We start from the raw sequence: 25,316 nt of genomic DNA, 5'->3' as shown, positions 1-25,316 counted from the left end.
GTTGCCATACTCTGATTTGGAGGGAATTCCTGGTGACTGCTTACTTACCAGGGCCCTTTGGCGTCTTTCTCTACCTCTGCCCCTGCTTCCCTCCCCTCCCCCAATGCAGAATGCTTTGAATCCTAGATTCTAGTTCTGTTTTGATCTGATCTTTATCTTCCCTTCCTTGGATCCCTGTGTATCTACTGGGGCCAGGTTGCTCTCTGGGTCCTGGACCTGACTGTCTCATTCTGGAGGCGTCCAGACAGCCACTGTTAGTGCCCAAACCTGAGAGGATGGCTTCGGATGGAGGTAAGTCTGCAAGTTGTGGGGAAGTTCCTCGCTACCTGTGTACTCCTTGCGGATTCAAATTTGACATCTTACCCGGGACCAGGTTTTGGGGCTGACCTAGAGGGATGTAAGAGCACTAGACCCCAGCAAAGTCATCAGTCTTGGGGAGGCTGGGGAAGGAGATTGTGCCATTAGCACCGGGGTTAGGGGATGAAGAGGGCCTCCTGGGAGACAGATCAAAGCCCCTCAGAGGAATACGCTGAGTATAGAAAAGGGATGGCAGTTAGCAACTTGCTTCCCTGGAAGAGGGATCCCTTCAACATGTGTCTGTGTGGCACGGAGGGGCGTGTGCGGTACGAGCAGCACAGAGAGGGTTCAAGGGGAAGGTCCAAATTCCTGGTCTTCTTTAGGCAACTGGAGCCTGCTCTTGAATTATGCCCTGAGAAACTGGAGCCGGAGCCACACTCCGTCGGATCGAGTGGGGTGGGTGGAGACCTTAGCTGGAAAACTATTCCTCTGGGTTATCTGTTGCCGAGTCTGTAGAGAAATGTCCTCCCAAACGCTAGCCTGGAAGTACTGTAATTGCCTCTGCTCAGAGTCTGATGCCTCCTTTTTGCCCCAGAGATGGCTTCTCTTCCAGTTCCGGGAGCAGTTTTCCTTGATTTCCCACGGCCAGGGGAGGTGGGCAACCAGAATGAGAGCTGGGCCTTCCCTGAGATGCTCTCAGTCTTTCTACCTTTTGTGGAGCTCAGGCCCTCAGACCCATTTCACTTCACAGAATCCTCCTGGCCCTCTGCTTTGTGGTTGAGATGATGAGGTTGCTCATATTCCGTGTGTCTTTCATGGTCAGGAAGCGGAAGCTGAGTGTTGTTAGTTTGCCAGCGGAATATTCTTTATTAGAGGCGGAGGAGACTTGTGTGAAATTAGGCAAATGATCTTCTATTATTATAATTAAAAATCCTGTGACACCTATCTGATTGATTAAGTGCACATTTTAGGTATTTATCCTTGGGTTCTTGGCCTGGAGTCCACATAGCTCCTTCTCAGCACGTACTGTGTTTCAGACTTCATTGTGCCTTTTTCATAGTGGACCCTAAATTTCTGCTATTGGAACTTCCAAACAGAAGGACCACAGACAGCCTACACCAAATTTTAACATGTCCAGCAGCTACTTAGAGCTCTGGAAACCTCCCTTCTTAGCCACCCCTCCCTTCACCCATTTCCTGGTCCTTATCTCTTAGTCATTCCTGGCTGTTATGTAACACAATTTCTGGAAACCAAACACCTAATCCACACACGCTCTGCAGGGAACAGCTCTTGTGTGAGTCATGGCAGGGACCACAGGGTAGCTGGGGGCAGGGTTCAGGTGGTTTGAACGTGTTTGGAGTGGGTGGGAATAAGAGGTACTGTGTGCTGGCTGCCATGTGTTAGGAAGTATGAGCTCATGGGCCCAAGGGTCACTGCAAGTTCTCTAGTGCAATAATTCTCACCTAGGAGTAAGGGACGTCAAAGTCACTTGGGGGACGCTTGCAAACTATGCAGTTTCCCCTGCCCCAATCCCTCCCTCACCTGTTGAGAATCAGCGCTCTGATTGTTCAGGGACTAGATGGAACTCTGACAGCCTAACCTCTGACCTCCTTTTCTCCTACTTCATTCCCTCTTTTTCCTCATCTCAACAGCATCTTCACTGTCGGGACCGGATATGACCATGAAACCTGGTGCCGCCCTGTCTCCTTTCACTGCACTTCCCTTTCCCCAGCCTGCTGCTGGCCTACCAGACCAGCCACCCTGGGAGCCGCCTCCACAGCCTCCCATGCCTTCAGCATTCTCTCCAGGCAACCCTCTGGTGCTCTCTGCTCTCCCCAGCCCGTTGTTGGTGACAGGGGATGGGGGCCCTGGCCCCACTGGGGCTGGAGTCATTGTCAAAGTCAAGACAGAAGGGGGGCCAGCTGAGCCCTCTCAGACTCAGAACTTCATCCTTACTCAGCCAGCCCTCGGTTGGATTGCCTCAGGCACTTCCTGCGGGGCCCCTGAGGGTCCTCCCCCTCGATTCATGACAGCTTCTAACATGAAGACCCTTCTGCCCACTAAGGCTGTTGGGGTGAGCCAGGAGGGCCTCCCAGGCCTTCCTGCTCAGGCTCTACCACCAGCTGCCCAACTGGCCCCCATTGTGCCCCCGGAAAAGGCTTGGCCAGGGCCACACGGGGCAACCGGAGAAGGAGGTCCGTTGGCCGCCCAGTCTAAGCCCTCACTGGGTGACCTCTCCTATACCTCCAAAGGTGTTTATGAGAACTTCCGACGCTGGCAGCGCTACAAAGCCTTGGCTCGGAGGCACTTGTCTCAAAGTCCTGATGCAGAAGCCCTTGCCTGCTTTCTTATGTAAGTGGGGAGATCTGAGATTAATTATCCTAGCGCTTTTAAACAAGGAGGACTTTGGGCTGGACAGGAGGTTAGGCTATTTAGGAATGCTTGAGGAATACATGAGGGTGATAGCGAGGCTATGAGAACAAAAAAGCATAACAACGATGATGATGATGATGATGATGATGAGCCTCTTCACCCTCTTCCCAGATTGTAATGAGCTTTCAGGTGTCTTTTCTCAAATGACCCTCACAACCCTGTGAGTTCAGGCAAGCACGCTAACGTAACCCTCATGTATAGATGAGAAGACTGAAGCCCAGAGGTTTTCTATGATGAAGCGAAGGGCCATGGGTGGAGCTTAGGCCTCTGACACCAATACATGGGCCTACCATTCTATTTTATTATTATTTTACTACTGTCCGACATCAGGTTGAGCCATCCAAACAGCTGGGCCCTGACCCTTTGTGTAGGAGTGGAGGGTGGTGGGAGGCCAGGCAAAGCATGTGCCGCCCCTCCCCACCACCCCCTATTTTATTCTGAGTTCAAGCCGAAATAGGGAGGTGGGAGAGCTCGCTCACATAGTGACCAATGGCCTAGGTTCCTCTGCTTGCTACATTGGTGACCCCGGGCCCCACATTTACTACCTTGCCCTCAGTCTTCTCATCTAGAAAAGAGATGGTTATCCCGACTTCAGAGGGTTGCTGAGGTGAAATGAGTTCTTATCTGTGAAGTGCTTAGCAGAGTGCCTGGCACAGAGTGCCTCATTAAGTGGCAGCTGCTGTTACTATTGCTATTATTACAGAAAAGGCAATCGAGAAGAGGAAAAGAACTGACAAAATGCCAGAATGTCTATGTGAGTGTATGCTTAGCCAAGGACCCCAGGGGTCAGGGGCTGTCTGTCGTGTCTATAAAGTTGAGCCATTAGCCAACCATCTGGGGAATTTTCTCTTCCTCCCACAAGGACCCACTGCTTCCCTCAGCGGCGCTGCCCTCTCGACGTTCTGTGTAAATCACTATGTAACACGTACCACATTTTACTGGACTTAAAAAACAGGTCCATTGTGTTCCCAGTCTCTGAGCTCCTAAAGGAATCTCCCTTTCCACTCTGACTCTGGAGTGAATAAATCAAAAGGCTCCCCCAGAGTCCCTGGTGTAGATCACCTTACCAGCTCCCTGCTTTCTCCAGATGGCTCTGAGTTCTCTCGGAGCCTAGCAGGCTGAATTTCTAACGGCTAGCCTCTTCCTGCTCTCCATGCTCAGGGGCTCCACGCAGGGTCTTCTCCAAAATGCGGTCCACACTCTCTCCAGCGGTTGTCCAGGAAACTGGTAAAATACTCAGTCCAGAGATCCTGGGGTGCTGGACTCCTGAATTATAACAAGCCTCAGCAGGTGATTCTAGGCACAGTGCTTGAGGTCTCTGGCTCGTCAGAAAGGCAAAAATGAATCGTAAAGAACTTAAAGAGTATTGATATTTGACTGTCTGTGAAGGGCATCCCAGAGGCAAAACAAACAAACAAACAAACAAACAAAAACCACTTAAAAACCAACAAATAAAAACACCACACAACCTTTAATTAGAGATTCATTTGGGTTAGGTAGTGCCTTTTTTTTTGAAAAGCAAGAGCCTTTGGGCAGGGTTAAGCCTACTTTATAATGAATCCATGAATTTTATAACATGAATGCTTTCTTCCTCGTGTTTAGTTGAGGATAGCACTGTGAGAATTAAGGGTGATTGATTTGAAAAGGTGGAGAGCAGAGGCAATCTTCTGATTTTGTGTGAGATTTGAAAATTTCAGCAGGAAGAGTCTAGTATGGTAGATGGGTGGGTGGGAGGTTGGGGGTCTGGAAGTCTAACCAGAGGTGGGGCGTGACAAGGATTGGGGGGCATGTTAGCTCTGCTGAGGGACAAGGGGGTGTGTGTTGAGGTGTTTGTTGGGACAGGTGGACTGGGGGGGCACACTGTAGAACATGACTGACCCAATGGGGGTTTTAGCCCAGTGCTTCGCTCCCTGGCCCGGCTGAAGCCCACTATGACCCTGGAGGAGGGACTGCCAAGGGCTGTGCAGGAGTGGGAGCACACCAGCAACTTCGACAGGCTGATCTTTTATGAGATGGCAGAAAAGTGAGTCTGAACAACCCTCATTCTCCTGAGGGGTGCTGTGAGGCGGAGGGATGGATGGGGGCAGGTAAGAGGCTTGAATCTGGGCATGTGGGTGATCATTAAAAGGGATGCTAGGAGGAGCGGTGTAGACTAGAATGGGGTCTCCTGGAATCTCACTGTTTCCACCACCTTGACTCTTGGGTTTTTCTGTCCTGTCACCTTGGAAGCTCTCCCTCCTCCAGATCCTGAATTATATAGGTCCTTGATACTGAAGCTCTTAGAATAGGATTGGAGCCCAATTGGTGTCAAAATTCCTTGCTGAAGGGACCTACACTGGGGAGGTAAGCCCTACTACGCAGGTTCTTTCCTATCTCGCTGGCCAGGTAACAAGTGGCTATCGATGCAGACCTTGAGACCACTCCTCCTGTAGAAAGAGTGACACGGAAATCGTTTACCCTGTTATCTCAGGGAGGGCTCCGTGCTTGCAGAGGTTGGTCAGGGGAAGGTCCTGGATGGCGGGAGTGGTCTCCTGGCTCATATCCCTCCCTTCTCCGTGATCGTCTCCTTGGTTAAAGAAGTAACTCTGGGGAAAATGACCCTTTCCTCCAAAACTTAGTTTCCATTTCCTCCCTTCTGGACCCATACCTCCTAGAATTAATCTTCCTGGCCCCCAGTCCCAGCCTCAGGACTTGGGTCTCAGCACTGCCTCCTGGTGGGAACTGCCTTGAACTGCAACCCCAGGCCCTGCTTTAGGATTTCAGTCGCCTTTTACGGTTCTAGGTAGGGGCAGATGAGGCCTTGCGGGGCCGGCTGGTGGGATCCTGCCAGCTTTGGCATAGGCCTGACTGGCTTCAGCAAGGCTGTATTAATTGCTGCTGTACACCCTCCATAATGCTGGGTGAGATCCAGGATGAGATAGAAGTGAAAGGGATGGTTCTGTCCTGGAGAAGCTCGACATTCATTTTCTCTGCAAGTTTCCTAACCAATGACTGTGCATAAGGGACTCTGTGGTGACCTTGTGAGGTTCCCCAGAACTGTTATTGGGCCGTCTGTGAGCAGCTCCCTGCTGGTGTCCGGCCTTCTCGGCACTGTCCAGGCCTCCCTCACCCTCTGCAGGTTCATGGAATTTGAGGCCGAGGAGGAGATGCAGATTCAGAACACACAGGTGGCGAATGGGTCCCAGGGCCTGCCTCCTGCAGCCCCCCTGAAACTCGACCCTCCAGGGCTCCCAGCCCCCGACGTTAGCCAGCAGCCAGGTAAGACTACCGCATTCCAGCAGGAGCCTGGGGCCCGAGGCCCAAAGGGAGGCGCGCACAGAGCAGTCGTGGATAGGGAAGGCGTTGGCCTTGCTTCTGTCACTGTCCCTCCGGGGGTGGCACTAATGTTCTAAACGGGGCATACATACATAGGAGGCTGGCTTCTCAGGTTCCCTTTGTCCCACACTGTAACCTTGGCCAAGTGAACCAACTACTCTCTGAGACTGTACGTGAGGCACACAGCACCTCATCTTCCTAAGAAATGGGGGCTGGATCAGAGGACTTCTTGGAATTGCAGGGGTTTCCAGATGCCTCACACACCTTCAGCTCCACAGTCTTCTCCCATGGCTGGCTGTGTCTCAGGCCTGATCCAGCCTGCAGCCCTTCCACACAACCGGATCGCTGCCCTGACAAACCCAAGGTTGGTAGGCGGAAGCCACAGTCCCTGTGGCACCCCCCATTCCTCCTTTTCCATCTTTCCCTTAGTGTACATTCCCAAAAAGGCGACTTCCAAGGCACGGGCCCCCCGCCGGCGGCAGCGCAAAACACAGAGGCCTCTGGTCCCTGAGGCCCCCAAGGAGATCCCACCAGAAGCTGTGAAGGAGTATGCTGACATCATGGAAGGGCTGGTGGGGAGTCAGTTGGCCATCCGGGAGGCAGATGGAAAACAGGAAGAGGAAGAAGAGCAGCAGCAGGAGGAGGAAGGGATGTATCCGGATCCAGGCCTCCTAAGCTACATTGATGAGCTTTGTTCTCAGGAGGTCTTTGTCTCCAAGGTGGGCTGGACCTCGGTGTCTAGTTTCTAGTAGAACCTGGGGTGGAAACTCCAGGGGACTAAAGAGCTAGGGCTTTGCCTGAGGCAGTTAGGAACTAGGCTGCCTTCCTACTGAGAAATGTGTGTGCATGCACGCACGTGAATGTGTTCAGCTGGTGGCGGGGAGGGTTGGGGGAGGGGGACACATGGCTTCTTCTCTAGAGCCTCTTGGTTCACAGGTTACTTCCTGTCAAGGACTCAGATCACTGTTTCTTCTGTTCCCCAGGTGGAGGCTGTCATTCATCCTCAGTTTCTGGCAGATCTGCTGTCCCCAGAACAGCAGAGGGACCCATTGGCCTTACTTGAGGAGCTGGAGCAAGAGGAAGGACTCAGCCTTGCCCAGGTAAACCTGGGAGGTAGGAAATATCAGGATAAGAAGCTTGTGTGATTTAATCTAACCCTACGCTGTCTTGGCTGGTATGGCTTCTGGAGACAGACAGCTTCAGAATTGGGATTCAGGTGCAGAACAAGTAGGCAAGAGACTGAAACACAGGAAAAGGGGAGAGAGCGTAAGTGGTCAAAGTATGGGAATAAGACCCAAGAAGGCGGAAGAGAAGAGCTATGGTATCTGTTTTTGATACCGCGACTTATGCCACTTGCTTGCATTCCCTGCCTTGTCCAAGGACCATCTCCTCACCAGCCCCTCAGCCCCCACTTCTCACAGCCATGTATAGAACGGTGTCTGTCCATTCTCCTTCCAGCTGGTCCAGAAGAGACTCCTGGCCTTGGAAGAGGAGGACGCAGAGGCACCTCCTAGCTGCAGTGGACCTCAATCGGACTCCAGTCCTTCTGTTTCTGACGAGGATGACGATGGGGGTGGGCGGCTTCGGCCCTCACCTGGGCCTCGGGTGGCTGGGGGCACCATTCGCCTTGGAAAGGCTGCTTCTCCAGGAAAACGGGTGAGAGAAGTGCAGGGTGGGCAGGAGCGGGCCCTAGATGGCCTGAGGGGGATGCGCAGAGACGGGAACCCCGTGCCATCCCCCAGCAGCTGGGACCTGCAGCTAGAACCTAGAGCTCCACAGGGAACTCGAGGGTCCTTAAATACGGAGAAAAGAGGGCCCGCGAAGGTTACAAATCAAATACTTCCACATCAGGACGACCACCTGGGAGGTGCTAGGTCTCCTGGGCACCCCCTGGTGGCTGACAGAACTTCTGAGACTCTGCCCCTTTGTTGGCAGGAAGGCTCCCAGCCTGAGATAGTTCCCAGTTTGGATGTGGGCCTCGAAGAGCTGTCTCCTCTGCAAGGACAGGGGTTAGAAAAGCGGGTCCCGGGGTTGCAGACAGGACAGCAGCTAGGGGGGCTTGGAATGCTTCCTCAAGGGAAGGAGCTACTAGCAGTGCCCCAGGAAGGCTCTCTGGGAGCCATGTGGGGAGATGACAAAAGTCCTCCCGTGGTTCAGAGTTACGATCAGAACCTTTCCCCTAGAGCAGCTGGTGACAGGGATGGGGACGGAGCCTCTCTCAGTCCAGGACTTTGGCTGAGCAGTGAGCTGGACGCCGTAGGCTTGGAGTTGCCCCTACACATTGAGGAGGTCATAGAGAACTTCCGCGACGGGGAATGTGTCACTGAGCCTCAGGGCAGCTGTCAGGCACTGGGCTCCAGAAGCCACATTTCTCTGGGTCCTGGAGAAGCCACAGCACCTGGGGATGGGGGGGGCAGTGCCACTCCCTGTGGAGGCACAGATGGCATGGCTGTCCTGCAAAAGACGAGCTGCCACAGCCTGCCGGGACCTCTGAGGGCCAACAGCCCAGCCTTAAGGCCTAAAGAAAATAGAGAGCAGAGCCCCAAGGCTACAGGGGATCCCAGCGATCTGTGGGCTGAAGGTTGCCCCCCTTTGCTGGAAGGTAGTAACCGTGCCCCCACACCGGAGGTTCCCAAAGAAACCCCTCAGCCTGCATGTCAAGGCAATATTCTTGTGCTGGGGACCCAGGGCATTTCCTCCTTCCCCGAGGCCAGCCTGGAGGCGGGGAGCAGAGGCCATTCCATCGCTCCTCTGTTGGAAACCACAGAACATGTCAACATACTAGATATTAGAGATGCCTGTGGCCTCCAGCTAGGGGTCAGCGAGGATACTGACCGGCCAAATTTGAATCCTTATGACCCCCAAGGAGAGGGCAGGGAGGATACTACTGATTTATCCAAGCCCGAAGACCTTGCTCCCTTACCAGGGAATCAAGAGTCTTATGCACATGGAACCCCCAAATCAACATCTCCTCACCAGGGCCTTGGAAGCACTTCCTCTAGATGGGGGGCCAGGGATGCCTTAGTTCTGAGAGAAACCTCTCCTGTCAGTGAAACATGCAGCTCAACAGACGGGGCCAAAGGGAAGGAGGAGCAGCAGGAAGAGGAGGAGGAGGGGGAGGATGAGGAACTCTCCAGCTTTGCCTACCTCTTGGCTTCTAAACTTAGCCTGTCGCCACCAAGGGCGCCTCCCTTCAGTCTTCACCCTGCTTCAGGCCTGCCCTCAACGGGAGGGCGGGGGGTCCAAAGAGCATCCCACTCCCTCTCTGCTAAGGCGAGAGGCCTTGGCCAGTCTCCACGTCCTGTTGCCAAGTCTGGGAAGAGAACTCTCAGTGGAGGTCCAGCCCCTGCCGAAAAGAGGCCCCACCAGGGAGCTGACCTTGACATCTCTGGGGAGAAACCCCTGGCTCTGGGAGCAGTTCGAGCCTCACAGCCTCGTAAAAGGCGGCGTGACACTTTTGTTACCGGCCGAAGGAAGAAACGTCGGCGTAGTCAGTAGGGGACAGCAGGACCCACCTACCCCACCTGCTGATCCCTAAAGGTGGGGGCCCCAGCATAGATCTCACCCTAGCAGACTGGTTCTCAACCCCGTGTTATTTTGTTGTTCTGCAAGAGTGGCGAGTGTGGGGAGGGAGGTCACACTGGCTAGGTTGGAGGCGGTCCCCTTGGTGGGAGGTGGAGTACCTTTGGAAGTTGTACGGGGAAAAGAAAAATAAAAGATTTTCTGGTTGTTGGAAAAAGCTTGCATTGTGCCCTTTCATGTTCATGTCTTCGCTGCTAGACGGGGTGAGGTGCTGAAAGGGAGGTGGTGGAGGGGGCTCCAGATTCACTGGATTGAGATATCCGTCTAGCCGCCAGCCTTACCCACGCTCCCTGACCAGGTCCTGTCCTGAGAAGTTCCCAGTGATCACTCTAGCCTCCCCTCAGGAAGAGCCTGGACTTGATGCTGGGGAGTGTTTCTCGGAGCAGGCCATCATTATCTGTCTCCCTTTAAAAGTCTGTAAGATGGCAAGATGCTTTTTTTTTTTTTAAACCCATCAGATCTCTGGGTTAGATATCTAATTTCCTAAATCTAATTAATTTTCTATAACTCTATCTAGACAATACCTTTTTTAGGGGGCGGCCTTGTTTTTTTCCCCTTCCTTGAAGAGGCTGGACAGAGGGACTTAAATGTCCTCTATTCATCCATCCCCAGGCAAAACACAGCTTCCTAAGGTTGGTCTGAGCTGCAGGGCAGATGCTTGGCTGCCACGGACACAGCTCTCTGCTCCCACCATGGGAGGCGGAGTCATTCTCAGTGGGATTATTAAATATAAAATGGTAGTTAGCTATTTTTTAATCTCTAGTGAGGACAGAACAAGAGGGAATAGGCTGGAAAGAGGTTCATGAGGAAGCCTGTTAAAATGTGCATATATATACACACATATATATACATATATAAAAGTACATATATAGGGTATGACAACAGAAGGGGAGGATGTGACATCGGCATGATTTCTGTGCAGGGAAGAGCCCCATCTAGTCCAGCTGGAAGTGAGGATTCATCCAGCAATGGTAAGAGGACTGACCCTTGGAACTTCTGGGATCTTCCAATGGGCAGCCTGCAACCATTAATCTCTTTTGTTCCCAGCTGATACTATCAATATAACAACCTAATTTTTTTTAAATAGATATAGATATATATTTATATTTATATATAAAATAGTTTTTTACAAAAAAAAATACCCAAACAAACAAAAAACGAAAATCAACTTAAAAAAAAAAAAAAACCAAAACAGAACAACAATAACAAAAAAATCAAGCAGGAGCAGAAATGGGCTTGAGGCACAGGGCAGGCCGGAGGTGAGCTGGGGAGGTCGAGGGGCTCAGTCGCCCTTCTGCTTGAGCAATGGCAGAGTCCCGTTGGCCAGAGCCGCGGGGCCGCCTGAGGCTGAGGCCTGTGGTTTCGGGGAGGGGCGCAGGTAGGTGCTGAACAGCTTCCCGTGGAGCGGGTCGTGGAGGGAGAAGGCCTGGAACTGACCTGGACAGGCAAAGTGAGGAGAGAAAAAGTCAAACGACCTAAGGAGGAGGGGAAGAGGGCCGCCCTGTATTTTTTCGGAATTGGTATGTCCCGTCCCTCTCATCCATGCTTCAACTTCTCAAATCCAGGCTTCCGTCTTCTCTGCCTTCCTGGCCTCACCTCTCCGAGGATGAACCCTCCACCCCTCCACTGGTCACCAGCCCTTGTTCCCTCCCAGCCCGGTGCTGATGGTAGACCAGGCCCTCCTGGCAGAGAAGGCTGTGACTCACAGAGGGAGAGGCCTTGGTGGGGACCCGCCTGGCACAGCTCAGCATGCAGAGTGGCAGCAGCAGGGCGGGGTGACCCCAGCAGCAGGTGCAGGATGGTGCTGAAGCCGTCTCTGTACAGCAGGCGGCCGGGCCCCTCTACTTGCTCCTCGGCAAACAGCTGGCACAGAAAGGGACCTAAGTCAAGCCCTCTCCTCAAGCCATGGCCCCACACTGCCCTGCAGATCTGCCTGACAGGTTCCTCCTCTTCGGAGAGTGTGCAGTACAGGCCCTCCCTGTCTCCCCTGCCACCCCCACCCCAGCCCTTTGTGCAGAATTAAGAACTCACAGCTGCTGCCCTCGCCCCGTTCTCAGTCAGGTCTCAACACTGGGGCACCGGGGTGGATACTGAGCACCTACTATCTGGAAGCTACTGGGAGCAGCACCCCACAGAGGCCTCTGGGTGGGGTAGGCATGGCCACCACATGTTCCCCCCGCCCCCAACTGATACCTCAAAGGCCAGGCGAGTCAGCTCGTCCAGGCTCCTGCCCCCATCCAGAGCTGCCAGTGCCAAGGCCACATCTCGGAAGTCCACCAAACCCTGGGCATCCTGGAAGGAGAAACCAGGGCAGTATGAGGACCAACACTGCATCCTCCCTCCTGCCCTGGATTTTGGTTCCTCTCTTTTCTCAGCAAGCACAGGGATGACCCTTGTGTCTGCCTCCCTCAGGACTGTGAGCCCTAAACTCTCCAGGTTTCCTGGGATTTCTTGCAGGTCAAGGGTTCGCTTGAGCTATCTCCACGTCACCTGACGAAGCTCCCCTGAAAGGGATCTCCTGTGAATGTTAGGGAATCCCTCAGGAATGCTGAAGTTATTACCATCAAGTTTCTGACATACCCCAAGCTGGAAAAACTGGTTCTCTGCTGACTCAGCCTATGATGGAGAACTGGTCCAACAGACTAAAAGGGGGCCACTGGCATAATTTCTTACCAAAAAACCCCAAGGAGGATGCCTGCCATGGTGAAACTATGCTATTCCAGTTTTGGCTCTGCTCTGCTATATAGCTAAGTGGAGAAACTCCTTTCAGACACAGTCGGCCCCAATCTAAGGAATCAACACTCAGGATGTTGAGAGCCATGGTATGCATCTTAGACCAAGGAGAGCTCTTTGGAACCCGTGGTGATTGTTTGCAAACATTAAGAATCTTTTGGGATTATTGTAATTCAACAGGAAAACTTGGTTAAGTTCCAGAAAATCTATGGAGTGCCAAAATTCTTGAGATAGTTCAGGAATCCCCTAGGGAAGCTATGGGTTATTTTTAAAAAGTGTTGCAAAGATCTGAGTCTCAAACTCGTCACCATCTAACCTGTCCCATGTTCTCCTCCATATATCATCTTCCCACCACTCAGAGGTGCCCCACGAGGTTGTATGGTCCCCCCATCTTTGCCAATCTCTAAAGTGGCTTTGGACACTTATGGACCTCACTGACTGATTATTTCTCCATTGTTCCTTCCCACAACAATGAAAACATTGTTCTCCAATGCACTGGATACTCTATAAGAAACGAATCCTCCAGTGGACCTCAGGAGATGACCATCCAACAACGGCTGTCAGAACATCCAGGGCAGGTTCCAAGCTGGCCACCCATGTGGCCCATTGGATAGCGTCCTTAAAACCTGAGCATGTCAGCCTGGAGGGCAGGGCCTGGGCTCTGGCCTCTGCGTCCCAGCTGCTTTACCTGCTGGAAGTAGCTAAAGGCTCCAGTCACCGTCTGGGGGTCAGAGAGCTGTAGCTGTCTGGCAAACTCTTCCTGGCTGATCATTCGACTCCGGCCTGGCTCGGCTCCCATGTCCACATGGCCAGGGGACAGCCTACAGTGGAATCGTTGAAGGCAGAGAGCTTACGCAGCTTCTTCCTGGACCTCGACCCCAGCCCCAAGAGTCCCCCCAGCAGAGCTATAGTGGTGTTTTTCTAAGATGGGCCCTACCTCACAGTCCTTTGAGAGCCATTCCTCCTTTTCTCACTGGGCTTATTATATATCTTTCCCTTTCTTTTTACCTCCTTCCTTTTACTCCATTATCTTAAAAAAAAATCCTCTACCTTCCCACTTATTTCTTTTTTAAGACTTTCCTTCCATCTTCCCATTTCTCTCTTCTTTTTTTTTTATCCATCCGTGACACCGCCCATACCCTTACATTCAAGGTCACATACCCAGCCTTCCGAAGCACCTTTCCCAGTTCCCAGAGCTGTGGCTCCAGTGCGACCTTCAGCCGGCCCACCACAATCACGGGCAAGTTCCCTACAAACTCACACTCGGTGGCTGGAATGCCCAGGGCCCTACAGGATGAAGAGCGATGGAATGGTGGGGGGGGGGGGGGACGGACAAGGAAGAAGAGTTTTCTGAGGCTTCATTACCAAGTCTGGGCCGCTGAACAGGGAGGAGACCAGGTCCCTTTAACCACCCCCAGTCTCGGCTGTGCAGAGCCCATCCCAATGCCCATCCCCCATCTTTGCCTTGGAACCTCAGCCCTCCACCACCCGCCTATGCTTCCTATGTCCCTGCTCCAGGAAATATTCTGTGGGATACTCACTGTGCCATTACCCTCTGGACATTGTTGGCATAGAGGGTGGGGTTTCTGCTCTCCTCCGGGCTGGGGTGGTACACAGGGAGGAACTGAAACATACACACACACACTTCTCATCAGGACCTCAAAGCTGTGGGTGAGCACTCCCACCGTCTTTTCCCTTCAAGAGTCAGCCGATGCCCATTCCCCTCCCCACCCATGGTGGTGTTGGAGAGCGTGGGGAGGTGTCTTACCTCCACGTCCACGATGCTGCAGGGCTGAGAGGCTGTGAGCCAGAGGACTTTCAGTCTAAGAAAAGAGAGACCTCAGATGCTCACCAATCTCTAACTATGGGGCCTCCCACCCTGAGGAGGGGAGTGGAAAAGTTCTGCGCATTCATATAAAAATGGACCTCTAACCACACAAGTGAACTGGGTAAATACGCAGTTGGGAGACAGAGGGAAGGGCCAGAAGAGGGTACGGAGAAAGGATGGTGGGGACAGGCGTGAGGAGGACCTGCCAGAGAAGAGGTGTGAGTAAAGGTGAGGTGCAGAAAAGGTGAGGCAACCGTGCTGGCTCTCAAGGAGACGACTGAGGGAGATGGCTCAGAAACACTGGACGGTAAGTTCAAAGGAGCTACAATCACAGCAGGAATGATTAGGTAGGATGGCTGAAAGCACTTCCAGATTGTATCAGCAGATGAGAACAAAACAGGGAAACAGGCACCCTCTTCTCTAGAGTTCTCTCAATCTGAGAGATTGCCTTGTCCGGAGATTGGAAGATGGGCCAGGAATTCTCTGATGGGCCCTGCTCCCCACCCTCATCCCAGGAACACCAAGACTCACACTCCAGGGCCCCTCCATGCCCAGCTGGTGGTGTCCTAGGGGAGAAGCAGAGATGAGGGGAGAAAGGCATTACTTTTCTTCCCTGGAGCTAGCCAAACCTCTTTGGGCAGAGGCCCTGACCCCACCCCCACCCCACATGCACATCCCATGACACTAAAAGTTTTCACTGATTTAGGGTGGATTTGGGCTCCCCTGTCTTCTCTCTTGGACTCAGACTTACCAGACTGTTGGGGTATCGGATGAGGACAGGTTGCACAGGAACCCCGGCGATGAAGGCTCCTGAATCCCATTTCCACCCCCCACCCCCCAGGGAGAGGTTAGTTCATGGAGGTAGCTAGAAGGCATGAAGTGTCAGGGTCTGGGACAGTTCTGAAATGATACCTGGCCTGGCTCTATTTCGTTTGTAATTTTCTTTCTGACTCCTACAGACTTTTCAGGGTCAGCTAGGAAGTACCCTGTCTCTCTTCCCTACGATCCCCACTTCACTTCTTGGGTTATTCCAGAGTCCCCCTCCAAATCTGGGGCTCTTTTTCCTACAGCCCTACCCACAATCATTTTATTCACCTGGTTTGAATTTAAGTAAAGCCTTCTTGTTGGAACAGGTGCCCTCAGGAAAGAATAGTACCTGGGGGAGGAAAAAACCGGAGGGACCGGAATGAGGTGGGGTAGCCTGAAGGGGAGAGAGGAAAGAGAAGCCTCTTTGGGAGCACATAAAAGGTGAGATCTTGAGACCCTTACCCACCTGGGGCCACTTGCCTCCTGAGGTAGCCCGCCTTCGGACCTCCTCCACCACTCTGCGACGGGAAGCCGGGTCATGCCGGGATACTAGGATGGCTTGGTTGAAGCGAAGAAGGGCTGGGGTCCAAAGAGGATACAAGGAGTCACTCGGTTCCTACCCAGGGGCATGAATACCTGCAGCCTCCCCTTTCTCAACAAGAGATGCTTCAGTGTCTCTCTGCCCTCGGGACCCTTTTTTTATTGTGTGTTGTCCTTTTAGGCAAGTGATCTGAGGTCCTTCCAACACCTCTAAGCACCAGCCCTCAGAATCTAAGGGGTTGGTTCACAAAAGGGATCCATTTGCATCTCATTTGCCAGCAACAGCCAATTTCCCTTCTAACCTCTCCCTTCCCCCTTGAGGCCAGTTCTTCTCTCCAGAGCGTCTCTGATTCCTGCCTTGATTCCTGCCTTTTTTGCTCGGAGCTGTCATCTCTCCCCTTCATCCCTCTTATGCTCTCTCACCTCCAATGACAGGCACGGAAAGGTTCTCAGCTCGGGACACAACCTTGGGCAGGTCACAGGGCAGCAGAACGATGGGGTCAAAGAAAGTAGAGTGGGGAGCGGCAACAAGGACAGGGGCTTGAAGGCGAGAGGCCCGCTGGCCCCGAACACGAATTCGAAGGAAGCCCAGCAGGAAAAAGAGCAGGCGGCTGAGGCCCAGCACCCCGTTGTGGCACACAGTCCTGCAGGACAAGGCTGGGCATCAGCAGAGGCGGTGATTCTGTCCCGCACTCACCCTCAGGCTTAGGCACCCAGAAAAGCAGCTGCCCTTCTCTTGTCCTCTGTTCCTCTGCCCAGGGGCTGGAGTCTGCCGACTTTGGGATATATCTGGGCACATCACTTAGAGCTGAGGTCCTGGGTACCGGGTCTGAGCCTGGCTGACTCATCTCACCTACCTAGGCTGGGGAGGTGAGCTTCAGAACCCTCCCTCAGCTTCTTCTCAAAGAGCGGGAAGAGAAGTGAGAAGTAGGGTCTCTGGGGGCTGACCCCCACTTACTTCCTCCATCCTGTAATTGGCTCTTGAAGCTGCTTCTCCGTAAGACCCGCTACTTGCAGCCAGGCAAAGGGCCAGAGGAGAAAGAGGACGATAAAGGCCAGAAGCACTCGGATGGGGGCCAACAGTGCCCCCAGGAGGCAGAACTGCAGAGGGTGGGAGAAAATGCCACTTCAGGACTGGGAGACACTCTCTCCATTGCTTCCCTTCTCCCACAAGGATGAAGCAGAGAGCCATCACCCCCTGTGGATCAGGACAGGTGGTGTGGGAACAGAAGATGGGGCCGGAATCCAAGGTGAGATGAAGATACCAATAAAGGCGAGAGGATAAAGGATTAATAGGATCAGGGGCCTCATTATTAGGATCGGACCTGATTTTTTTTAATCATAAAACGCATCTATCACTTGGTAGGCTGTTAAAAGCATTTAATGACAACCCCTGTGGAGGCGCCCAGCACAGTGCTTGACGGAGAGGAGGCTGGAGATAGTTCCTCCCCCACCTCGCATTCCATAAATAGCTCCTATGTCCAAGAGAAACCAGGTGCACAGTTCTTTCTACTTTGGCCCTGGGAGGTGGTAGAGAGTTGGAACACACAGAGGTCCACTTTTTAGGCCCGGGCCGGTCTAGTTTCACTCAACAACACTCCCCTAGGATTGGGAGTGGGGGGAGAGCGTGGCCTACTCCGCAGGGTAGGGGTTGCCAGGAGCCAGGGTGACTCCTAGGGCTGCCCTGGGGAGAGTGCAGGTAAACAAACTGAGCCCCAGGAGCCAGCCTCAGGGGCGTTGAGGGCAGCAGAAACCTTGGACACTCCCTTTCCACACCCTTCCCCAGTTCCCCTAGGCTGGTGCGGCTTTCCACTTCCTGTAGCCAGCCCCCTTCTCAGCCTCCCTGCCCCCCACCAGGAGGTGCTGCAGTGCGGGGAGGGGGGAGTGGAAAGAGGGGGTGTTCGATCGACACAGGGCGCAGGCTACGGGTCTAGAGATGTCTTCCCTCTCATTCAGAGCCTCGAAGAAGCACTCAGCACGCCCCTGCCCCCACCCCCGGCTTTCCGTAGCCTCCACCTCCATCCTAGTTCATTGGCCTCCGCAGGATGTAAACCGCATTCCCCAGTATCTTCCATCTCCCCATACGCCGGGTCTCCTGCAGTCCTCCATCCTCACCTAGTCAATTCTTCCACACCTTTGAGCTATCCATCTTCCGAGCCTGCGCCCTGTCCAAGGACTTCTCGCCCACCCCCGCCGCCCCCACGTGTGCTCCCCCAGACACCCTCCCCGCAAGCCTGTCACCCACCTCTTTTCCGGATCCCCATCCCCATCTTTGCCTGGGCTCTAAACGGCCTCCTTTTCTCACCCCACGAGTCCTCCCGACGCCCCCTCTCACACTTTACCTTAACCCTCTGGAGGCGGGAGAGATGTAACTCATGCACGAAGGGGTTGGGGGGCGCTGAGGGTCCGGGGCTGGGGTCGAGGGGGGCCCAGTCCCCCGGACTTCCCTGGCTCATAGCGGCGGGAGAAGGTGGGAGCGAGGGCGCCCCGGCCCCGACCCCGGGTCCCGCTCTGCAGAGCGGCGGCTGCGGCTGCAGAGCTCCGTCCGGGGCCCCGCCTGGTGCCGGGCGCCGAGGGGCGGGGCTTCCAGCGCCCGGGCGCCGCGGCTCCTCCGCGCCTGCCTTGCCCGCCGCAGCCCCTCCGGCCATTGTTCCGCGGCGGCCGGATGCCCGGGCGCGCTGACCCGGGGCCGGGCCCTCCCGGGTTCTTCTCGGAACACCGGGCCGCGGCCTCCCCGCAGGCCTCCGGCTCGCGGCGGGCTTGGGGCCGCGAGGTGGGCGCAAAGCTGAGAGCGTCCTTCGCCCCCGCCCGGGAGTCGAGGTCACCCTGCGAGCGCCGATCGGGGCCCTCGGGCGGCTGGAAATGGAGGAGCGGTGCGCGGTGCGCCGAGGCCCGCAACTCGGGGGCCAGTAGGGCCCCGCTGTCCCCGCCGGCTCGCGGGCCCCAGCCACCCCTCCTCGCGGCCGACCGCCTGCGCTTGGCGGTCTCGGCGACGCCATCGCGGAGGCCCTGGGGCGCTCGTGCCCTCTGGCGGCCGTATTGTGCCTCACACCCCTCCCCTGGGCGTCCTGCCGGTGCCGAGCAGGGTCTCCGGTTCTGCGGCGCGCACCTGGCGTCCGCCCGGCCCCAGCGGCCCTTGAGACGCTGGCCCGTGTGCTTCCCGGAGCAGGCGAGGCCTGGCTGGCGAGGGGCGGTGAAAATCGGAAAGACCGCGGAGGCAGCTTTCTTTTCACTCCTCTCTTTTTCTCTGTCTGCCTCTCTTCTGTCTCTGCCCTTCGCGCCCAGGCTCTCAACCATCCTGGAAAACTTGTGGTCAGCACCTGCTTGTCATGCGGTGGCGAGATCAGAGAATTGGGTGGACTTTGAGGTCCACAGCTAGTAACACAATCAGAAAGATAATACCCAGGACAAAAAGGGGATGAGAGCCTCCCTGCTTGAGGAAAGAAGCTGCCTTCAGTTCACCTCTTTTTCTGTCTTAAGCATTCCTGTCAGTCACTATTTCCTGAGGACAGTGGGGACAGATCAATGGGTTGCTGGATCATTGCGCACCATTAATCTTTCATTGGAAGGGGGATCAGGCAAAAGACAGAAGTCACTCTGCTTCTATCTAGATCCCTCCTCTCCGTCCCTGCCCCATAATTAATTCACTTAATTCCTACCTGTATTCTTTTTTTTTAAAATATTATTTATTTATTTATTCGACAGAGATAGAGACAGCCAGCGAGAGAGGGAACACAAGCAGGGGGAGTGGGAGAGGAAGAAGCAGGCTCCCAGCGGAGGAGCCTGATGTGGGACTGGATCCCACAACACTGGGATCAGGCTCTGAGCGGAAGGCAGATGCTTAACAGCTGTGCCACCCAGGCGCCCCCCTACCTGTATTCTTGGGAGCATCAGCATTCTCAGAGAAACAAAGGGATATCCTAGTCGATTTGTTTATTTTTAAATGTTCTTAGAAGAGATTCAGTAGCTCAGTTACCTATTAAAAAATTTAAAAACCATTTCCAGCTTTACTGAGTAATTCCAGCTTTAATCACATACGTGTGCGTCTCTACCACCTATTTGAGGGAGAGCAGGTTTGTATCTATCTATCTTTCCAAGGTAGTTAAAATACTTTTATAATTTCATTTTCCTCAATTAAGGCAATCCATTAAATTCATAGTTACATATTTGCTTTTTATGCCTAATATTTTAACATAAATTATCTATAACCATACCAGGAGGAGTTATTAAGCTTAGAACTCAAACCCATAGAGTAATAATAATTATATGCAAATTACTATGTAATTAAATTAAGCATAACCACATATTAACAATGATGTACAGAGAAAGCTTTGATACTAGTTTCCGATTCTGTGTAATTGATGAAAACCCTTAAGCAATGTGTCTGGTGTGGATATCTATTCTTCTATCATTCGTTCCATTCACCTGCTATGTCTCTTGCAACGTTCCTGCTCCTTGCTGTTCTCTGACATGCTGTTACTTCATTGTTTCAGATTTCTTATCACTGATTGCACAGTAAACTCAGTATTTGTGGCAGTTTTTAACATTTTAAGTAAATCTTCATTAACTTTTTGCAAAAATGTTCTGCTTGCTATTAGCTGCTAATTGCCAAGGTACTGTTCCTTTGTTTTTGCCCCTCTGCTCTCTGCCTTATTCTAATTTACATGCACTAGTATAATTCATTCTGCCAGTGCTGCTGGACTGATGGGCTAGAGATTTCATACTTTCTTTTTTGTAAACTCTTTGTTTGGTCCTTTCTCCCTGTTTCTCCTTAACAGAACCCTGATTTGGTTCAAGTACCTAGCTACCTCACACACCCATTTGCCTCAAGGGCAGCCAGGTTGGGTGGAACCTATCTGAGGTAGTCCTTTTCTCCTGGTCAGTAACTGATTTAGAATGGGTGTGTGACTCTGACAATGAGACATGAATGGAGATCTGAGGAACTTCCGGGAACTTTCCTTACTCTTCCAGAAAGTGCCTTACAAATGAACCCTCTCTTTTTATGCTCTGGGTGTTTCTGCATGTGACACCCAGGACTACTGGAGCCATCTTACAACTGAAGATCAAGCATCACTTAGGATAGAGCACTGAGACCAAAGAATCTGGGTCTTTGATGATGGATTTGAGCCCCTGCGCAAACCAAATTGAAGTCTGAAGTACTTCTGGCCTTCCTGTTATCTGAGAAAATAAATTTCTTTGCTCATTAAGCCAGTTTAAGTCAGAGATTCTGCTATGTGCAAAAAACCACTTTGGTTTTTTGTTGCTGTATAACATTTGCCTTAAAAATAGCAGCTTGTAACAGCCTCTATTTATGATCACAGTTTCTCCAGGACAGAAGTCCAGCTTAGCTAGGTCCTCTGCTTAGGGTCTCACAAGGCTGAAGTCAAGGAGTTGTGAGAGCCATGTTCTCTTCTGGTGGGAGGATCTGCTTCCAAGCCTCCTTGGTTGTTGGCAGAATTCATTTCCTCGAGGCTGGAGAATTTATGGTAGCTTGATTTTACTGCCAGCACCAGAGACAGTCTAACCTCCAGACTGTCTTTTATAGGGCTCACCTGATTAGGTCAGGCCCACCCAGGATAATATCACTTTTGATCAACTCAAAGTCAACTAATTAGGGACCAGGCATGTGGCTACATATGAGTTCTATTATTTATTCAGCTTGCAGATAATATTTGGTATTTATATTGATTACTAGCCCCCTTGGAATTACTCCATGCAGTAGTGTACTTGGCATATTTGACCCTTAGGTGGGGACCTCATGCCAAAGAGCTTGTGTTCTCTCTCTGACATGTGAGGACACAGTGAGAAGGCTGACATCTGCAAGCTAGGAAGAAAGCCCTCACTATAAACAGACCATGATCTCAGACTTCCAGCCTCCAAAGCTGTGAGAAAATAAATTTCTGTTTCTCAAGCCACCCATGGTATTTTGTCAGCTGACTGAGACACTATCACTATGCTATCATTGTTTATGTCAAATTTGTTTAAATGTAGGAATACAGAGTACCACAGAGGCTGGAGACTTGAAGGATGCCTGAAGTAGTCTGGAATGATTCTGGACCTTCGCAGACTTTCTAAGTGAGGGGAATAGCTACTGAATCTGCTTGTGTCTGGGGGCAGTTGTACAACTGAGAGAGCTTTGAGTTAAATTCCATGCAGATTACAATGTTTATTAAAGGGCCAGTAATAAAAATGTCCAACTTGAAGCTTAAATAAATATTATTAAAACTCAAAAGTAACCACAGCAATTGTTTAAAACTTGGATTCATAAGATATTTTGTTTGGAGGAGCATTTGATCACTGTCATTGTTCAGAATTGCTGATGCATAGTGATAATAAAATGCTGACTGATTTCTAGCCCATTTTATTATTGTTTTTATATTCCTTATGGAACACACACTTCTATTGCCTTGTACCTGGGGCTGACCCCTTCATCAACCTGCCCTGGTAACCCTGCTGACTCCAGGATCTCTTAGGTGCTTGCTTCATAGTTGGAGCCTAGGTCTAGCTTGGGAGCCTAGGAAGATTTGGGGTTGACATGATTTACACATATTCGCTGGGAGGCACCAGCCAGATCCAGGTGGCATTGTCTAGGAGGCTTGTAAAAATGTGGATCTGGAGCTTGGGGTTGGAGATAAAGATTCTGGAGAAGTCTGTGCATGTGGTAGAAAAATCAAAATCAGGAGTGTGTTTCCCACATGTTTTTGGGATTAAATGTATTTCTATTCATTTTAGAGGTGCCTTAAAGCAGGAGGGAATTCTGACAAACAATCTTGTCTGTTATCAATTTAATGAAAAAATGTTTATTGAGCAATCCCTATGTAGCAGACACCACACTGGGAATCTATCTATATCTATATCTATATCTATATCTATATCTATAAATATCTATATCCACATATACACATACAAGGTGAGTTGGACACAGTCTCTATTGTGGTTGTGGGACTTGAATTCCAGCTTCTTCATTCCATCTTATTCTTGAGCCACGATTAATATTGGACCATTTTATGAAATCTCAATAAGCAAGAAGCTCATTTAATACTAAACCAGATTATTTTTGGGGAGCTAAGAGGCTGGACTTCTCTTTGGTAGAGATAGGCACGGATTTTATGCCTTCATTCTAGGTTTACCAAGGATGTCCTTGGGGGAGTTAGAGATTAGGGGGAAAAAATCACAGTTAAATTTCACCATATTCAATAATACTCAAGATAGGTTTGAGACGAGGAAAAAAATTTTAAAAGGGGAGTTTACAGCTTAAGGACACATGTGAGCAAGGAAGGAGGGGCAATTCCATCTCTGTGGCCCTGAGTGTACCATATGCTGAATGTACCTGTGTTTAATAAATGTTTTCTGGTGTTTGAGAGTCTCAGATTTACAAAACAAAAACAAAAACCAAAAAAACCAACCCTCTAAAAAACACGAACACACACACACCCCAATAGCTGATGTAGGTCTCAGACATCCCCTGTTCCTCTGTGAGTTCCTCGAGGCCGGGGGCCTGGAATAATGGCTATTAATCACGGTACCCGAGTCACTGCTCTGAGATCTGCATTCTCAGTGTTCTTTACAGAATACTAGGCCACTAAACAAAGAACGTCTTTGGTATTTACGAAGACACCACTACCTTCCGAGTTGTTTCTTCCAGCTTTGGTATTAGATCTGCACTAATCCTTCCCCGGAATAACGGTATGAATTTGAGTTGTCAGAGTGAGGTCAGTACAGAATAAAGGGAACAGCTTTGAACTTGGCACCAACACATAGCTCATGGGACTGTTGTTCAGGAACTGCTTTGCTTGGGGCACACACAGACCCAGCCTCCCCATGTGCCCTGCCTAATGTTAGCTGTTCTGCAGCCATTTCCTCCTCCGTCTTTATCCTGAGCTTTCCCCTTTTTGGAGGCAACCGAAGAGTTCTGTTTCCTGCCGTTTTCTTTTCTCAGAAATACCATTTAAGTTTTCATGAAAAATCCAAGAACAAGCAATGAAGTGTGGGAGAGAACTAGGTCAGGGACTGTGTGTGGAGGTGGGGAGGAGTGGAGGTGGTGGTGGTGGGATGTGCAAAGAGGCAAAGCAGAGCATGTGTTCAGGTATTAGTCATTTGCATTGGGTCTAGCATGGTGCCTGGTGGAAAGTAAGTGCCTTATCATTATTGGCTAAATGCAAAGTAACATATATTGCTATTTCATGCCATATTTCACAAATTCTCTTGTTGGCTCACAATCAGAACACACAAAACAGGGTATAAACAAGATCAAAGAATTAGAACCAGGGAAAAGATCAATGAGAATAAACAAGATACTATATTCATTTCTTCTTGTTAGTTTTAAAATGGACTTTATTGAGGTCTATTTTACACTGTAATTTTTTTCTTATCTTTTTATTTTGAAACGATTATCAATTCACAGGAAGTTTCAAAAATAGTACAGAGAGGTCCACATACCAGCTTCCCCCAATGGTTACAGCTTATATGACTAGAGTACAATATCCAAACTAGGAAATCGATGTCGATAGAGTGTGTGTATATAGTTCCATGCCATTATATCTCATGTGTAGCTTCAGGTAGCCAGTGCAAAGATCAAGATGCAGAACCAGTCCGTCATCACAAAGGTCTCCCTTGTGTTACCTCTTCTGAGTTACACCTGCGCCTCTCCTCCTCACCATCCCTCACCTGGCAACCACTGACAGTTTTCCATCACTGCAATTTTGTCACACTGAGAATTTTATATAAGTGTGATCATATAGCATGTAAATTTTTTTTAAAAAAACCCTTTCAGAGGGTTGCCTGGGTGGCTCAGTCGGTTAAGCATCTGCCTTTGGCTCAAGTAATGATCCCAGGGTCCTGGGACTGAGCCTGCTGTTGGGCTCCTTGCTCAGTGGGGAGCCTGCTTCTCCCTCTCCCTCTGCGGCTCCCCCTGCTTCCGTGCTCTCTCTCTGTGTCAAATAAATAAAATCTTTAAAAAACCCAAAGCTTTTCAGATTGGCATTTTCACTTAATGTAACGGTCTTGCGACCCATCCAAAGTTATATGTCTCACGATTTATTCCTTTTTATAGCTGATTAGTATTCCATGCAGTGGATGTAGCAGTCCATTGAGCTGTTCACTTATTGAAGGACATTTTGTTTCCAGCCTTTGGCTATTACCAATAAAGCTGTGATGAACATTCACGCACAGGTTTTTGAGTAGAAGTCAATTTTCACTTCTCTGGGATAAATGCCTGGAGTGTGATTGCTGGATTGTATGGTAATTGCATGTTTAGTTTTACAAGAAACTGCCAAACTACAGTCCTCCGTTTTAAGTTGTACCAGCAAGGTGTGAGAGGTCCAGATGCCCCACATTCTCAACAGCATTTGGTGTTGTCACTACTTTCAAAATTTTAGCTGTTTTAATAGGTGTGTGGTTATATCTCATTTTGGTCTTAATTTGCATTCCTGTAATGGCGAGTGATGTTGAACATCTTTTTCATCATTGGTTTTTAATCTTTCTTCAAAGACTTCTTCCTCTTAACCATGATACCAACTGAGACCACACGTTAGTGTTCATGCTTGATCCTAATTAGTATCCTTCCTCCCTTTACTCTCCGTGGGAGGGTGCTTACTTTTTGTAAAAATCTCTGTGTTCCCCTGTGCTCTAGCACTGCCTGGGGTGAACACTAATAAGGCTGCTTATGACAGAGTATTTTTTGAATAGAAGCCCTGTGTTTGGAGACATTGCCTACAGGTGACAAAAATGCTGCAGTAAAGTCATTTATTCGTGTTCTGAATATATTATCTCTAGAACCTTT

At 51.0% G+C, this 25,316-nt stretch overlaps 2 protein-coding genes across 2 annotated transcripts; one reads left to right on the top strand and one right to left on the bottom strand.

Annotated features, from left to right (window-relative positions):
* The first annotated feature begins 260 nt into the window (after positions 1 to 260).
* Positions 261 to 9,543, top strand: NUTM1 (NUT midline carcinoma family member 1). The gene is made up of 7 exons (XM_026480093.3): positions 261 to 291; positions 1,950 to 2,649; positions 4,625 to 4,753; positions 5,849 to 5,988; positions 6,475 to 6,764; positions 7,029 to 7,145; positions 7,504 to 9,543. Exons 1-7 carry the CDS (start codon positions 276 to 278, stop codon positions 9,541 to 9,543), a joined length of 3,432 nt encoding a protein of 1,143 aa, XP_026335878.2. The 5' UTR covers positions 261 to 275.
* Positions 9,544 to 10,700: 1,157 nt separating this feature from the next.
* On the bottom strand, positions 10,701 to 18,521 carry LPCAT4 (lysophosphatidylcholine acyltransferase 4). Its single transcript, XM_026480091.4, has 14 exons — positions 17,878 to 18,521; positions 16,494 to 16,636; positions 15,959 to 16,179; positions 15,462 to 15,574; positions 15,284 to 15,344; positions 14,940 to 14,998; positions 14,720 to 14,754; positions 14,129 to 14,183; positions 13,902 to 13,984; positions 13,522 to 13,647; positions 13,049 to 13,181; positions 11,821 to 11,919; positions 11,334 to 11,490; positions 10,701 to 11,064 (listed from the first exon to the last, which is right to left on the bottom strand). Exons 1-14 carry the CDS (start codon positions 18,181 to 18,183, stop codon positions 10,910 to 10,912), a joined length of 1,746 nt encoding a protein of 581 aa, XP_026335876.2. The 5' UTR covers positions 18,184 to 18,521; the 3' UTR covers positions 10,701 to 10,909.
* Positions 18,522 to 25,316: the final 6,795 nt, after the last annotated feature.

This window comes from Ursus arctos, unplaced genomic scaffold (genome assembly GCF_023065955.2).
Source record: "Ursus arctos isolate Adak ecotype North America unplaced genomic scaffold, UrsArc2.0 scaffold_36, whole genome shotgun sequence".
Classification (NCBI taxonomy): Eukaryota; Metazoa; Chordata; class Mammalia; order Carnivora; family Ursidae; genus Ursus; species Ursus arctos.
Note: the sequence above shows the minus strand (reverse complement) of the source record. Positions and strands in the feature narration are given on the sequence as shown.

Excerpts from the sequence above, each read along its gene's own strand:
- NUTM1 (XM_026480093.3), top strand. Across the intron at positions 2,650-4,624 it reads GCCCTTGCCTGCTTTCTTAT|CCCAGTGCTTCGCTCCCTGG; the intron begins GTAAGTGGGGAG and ends TGGGGGTTTTAG. Across the intron at positions 5,989-6,474 it reads CGACGTTAGCCAGCAGCCAG|TGTACATTCCCAAAAAGGCG; the intron begins GTAAGACTACCG and ends TCTTTCCCTTAG.
- LPCAT4 (XM_026480091.4), bottom strand. The coding sequence starts at position 18,183 with ATGGCCGGAGGGGCTGCGGCGGGCAAGGCAGGCGCGGAGGAGCCGCGG. Across the intron at positions 15,575-15,958 it reads TTCCGTGCCTGTCATTGGAG|CCCTTCTTCGCTTCAACCAA; the intron begins GTGAGAGAGCAT and ends TTTGGACCCCAG. Across the intron at positions 14,184-14,719 it reads GCATGGAGGGGCCCTGGAGT|ACTGAAAGTCCTCTGGCTCA; the intron begins GTGAGTCTTGGT and ends CTCTTTTCTTAG.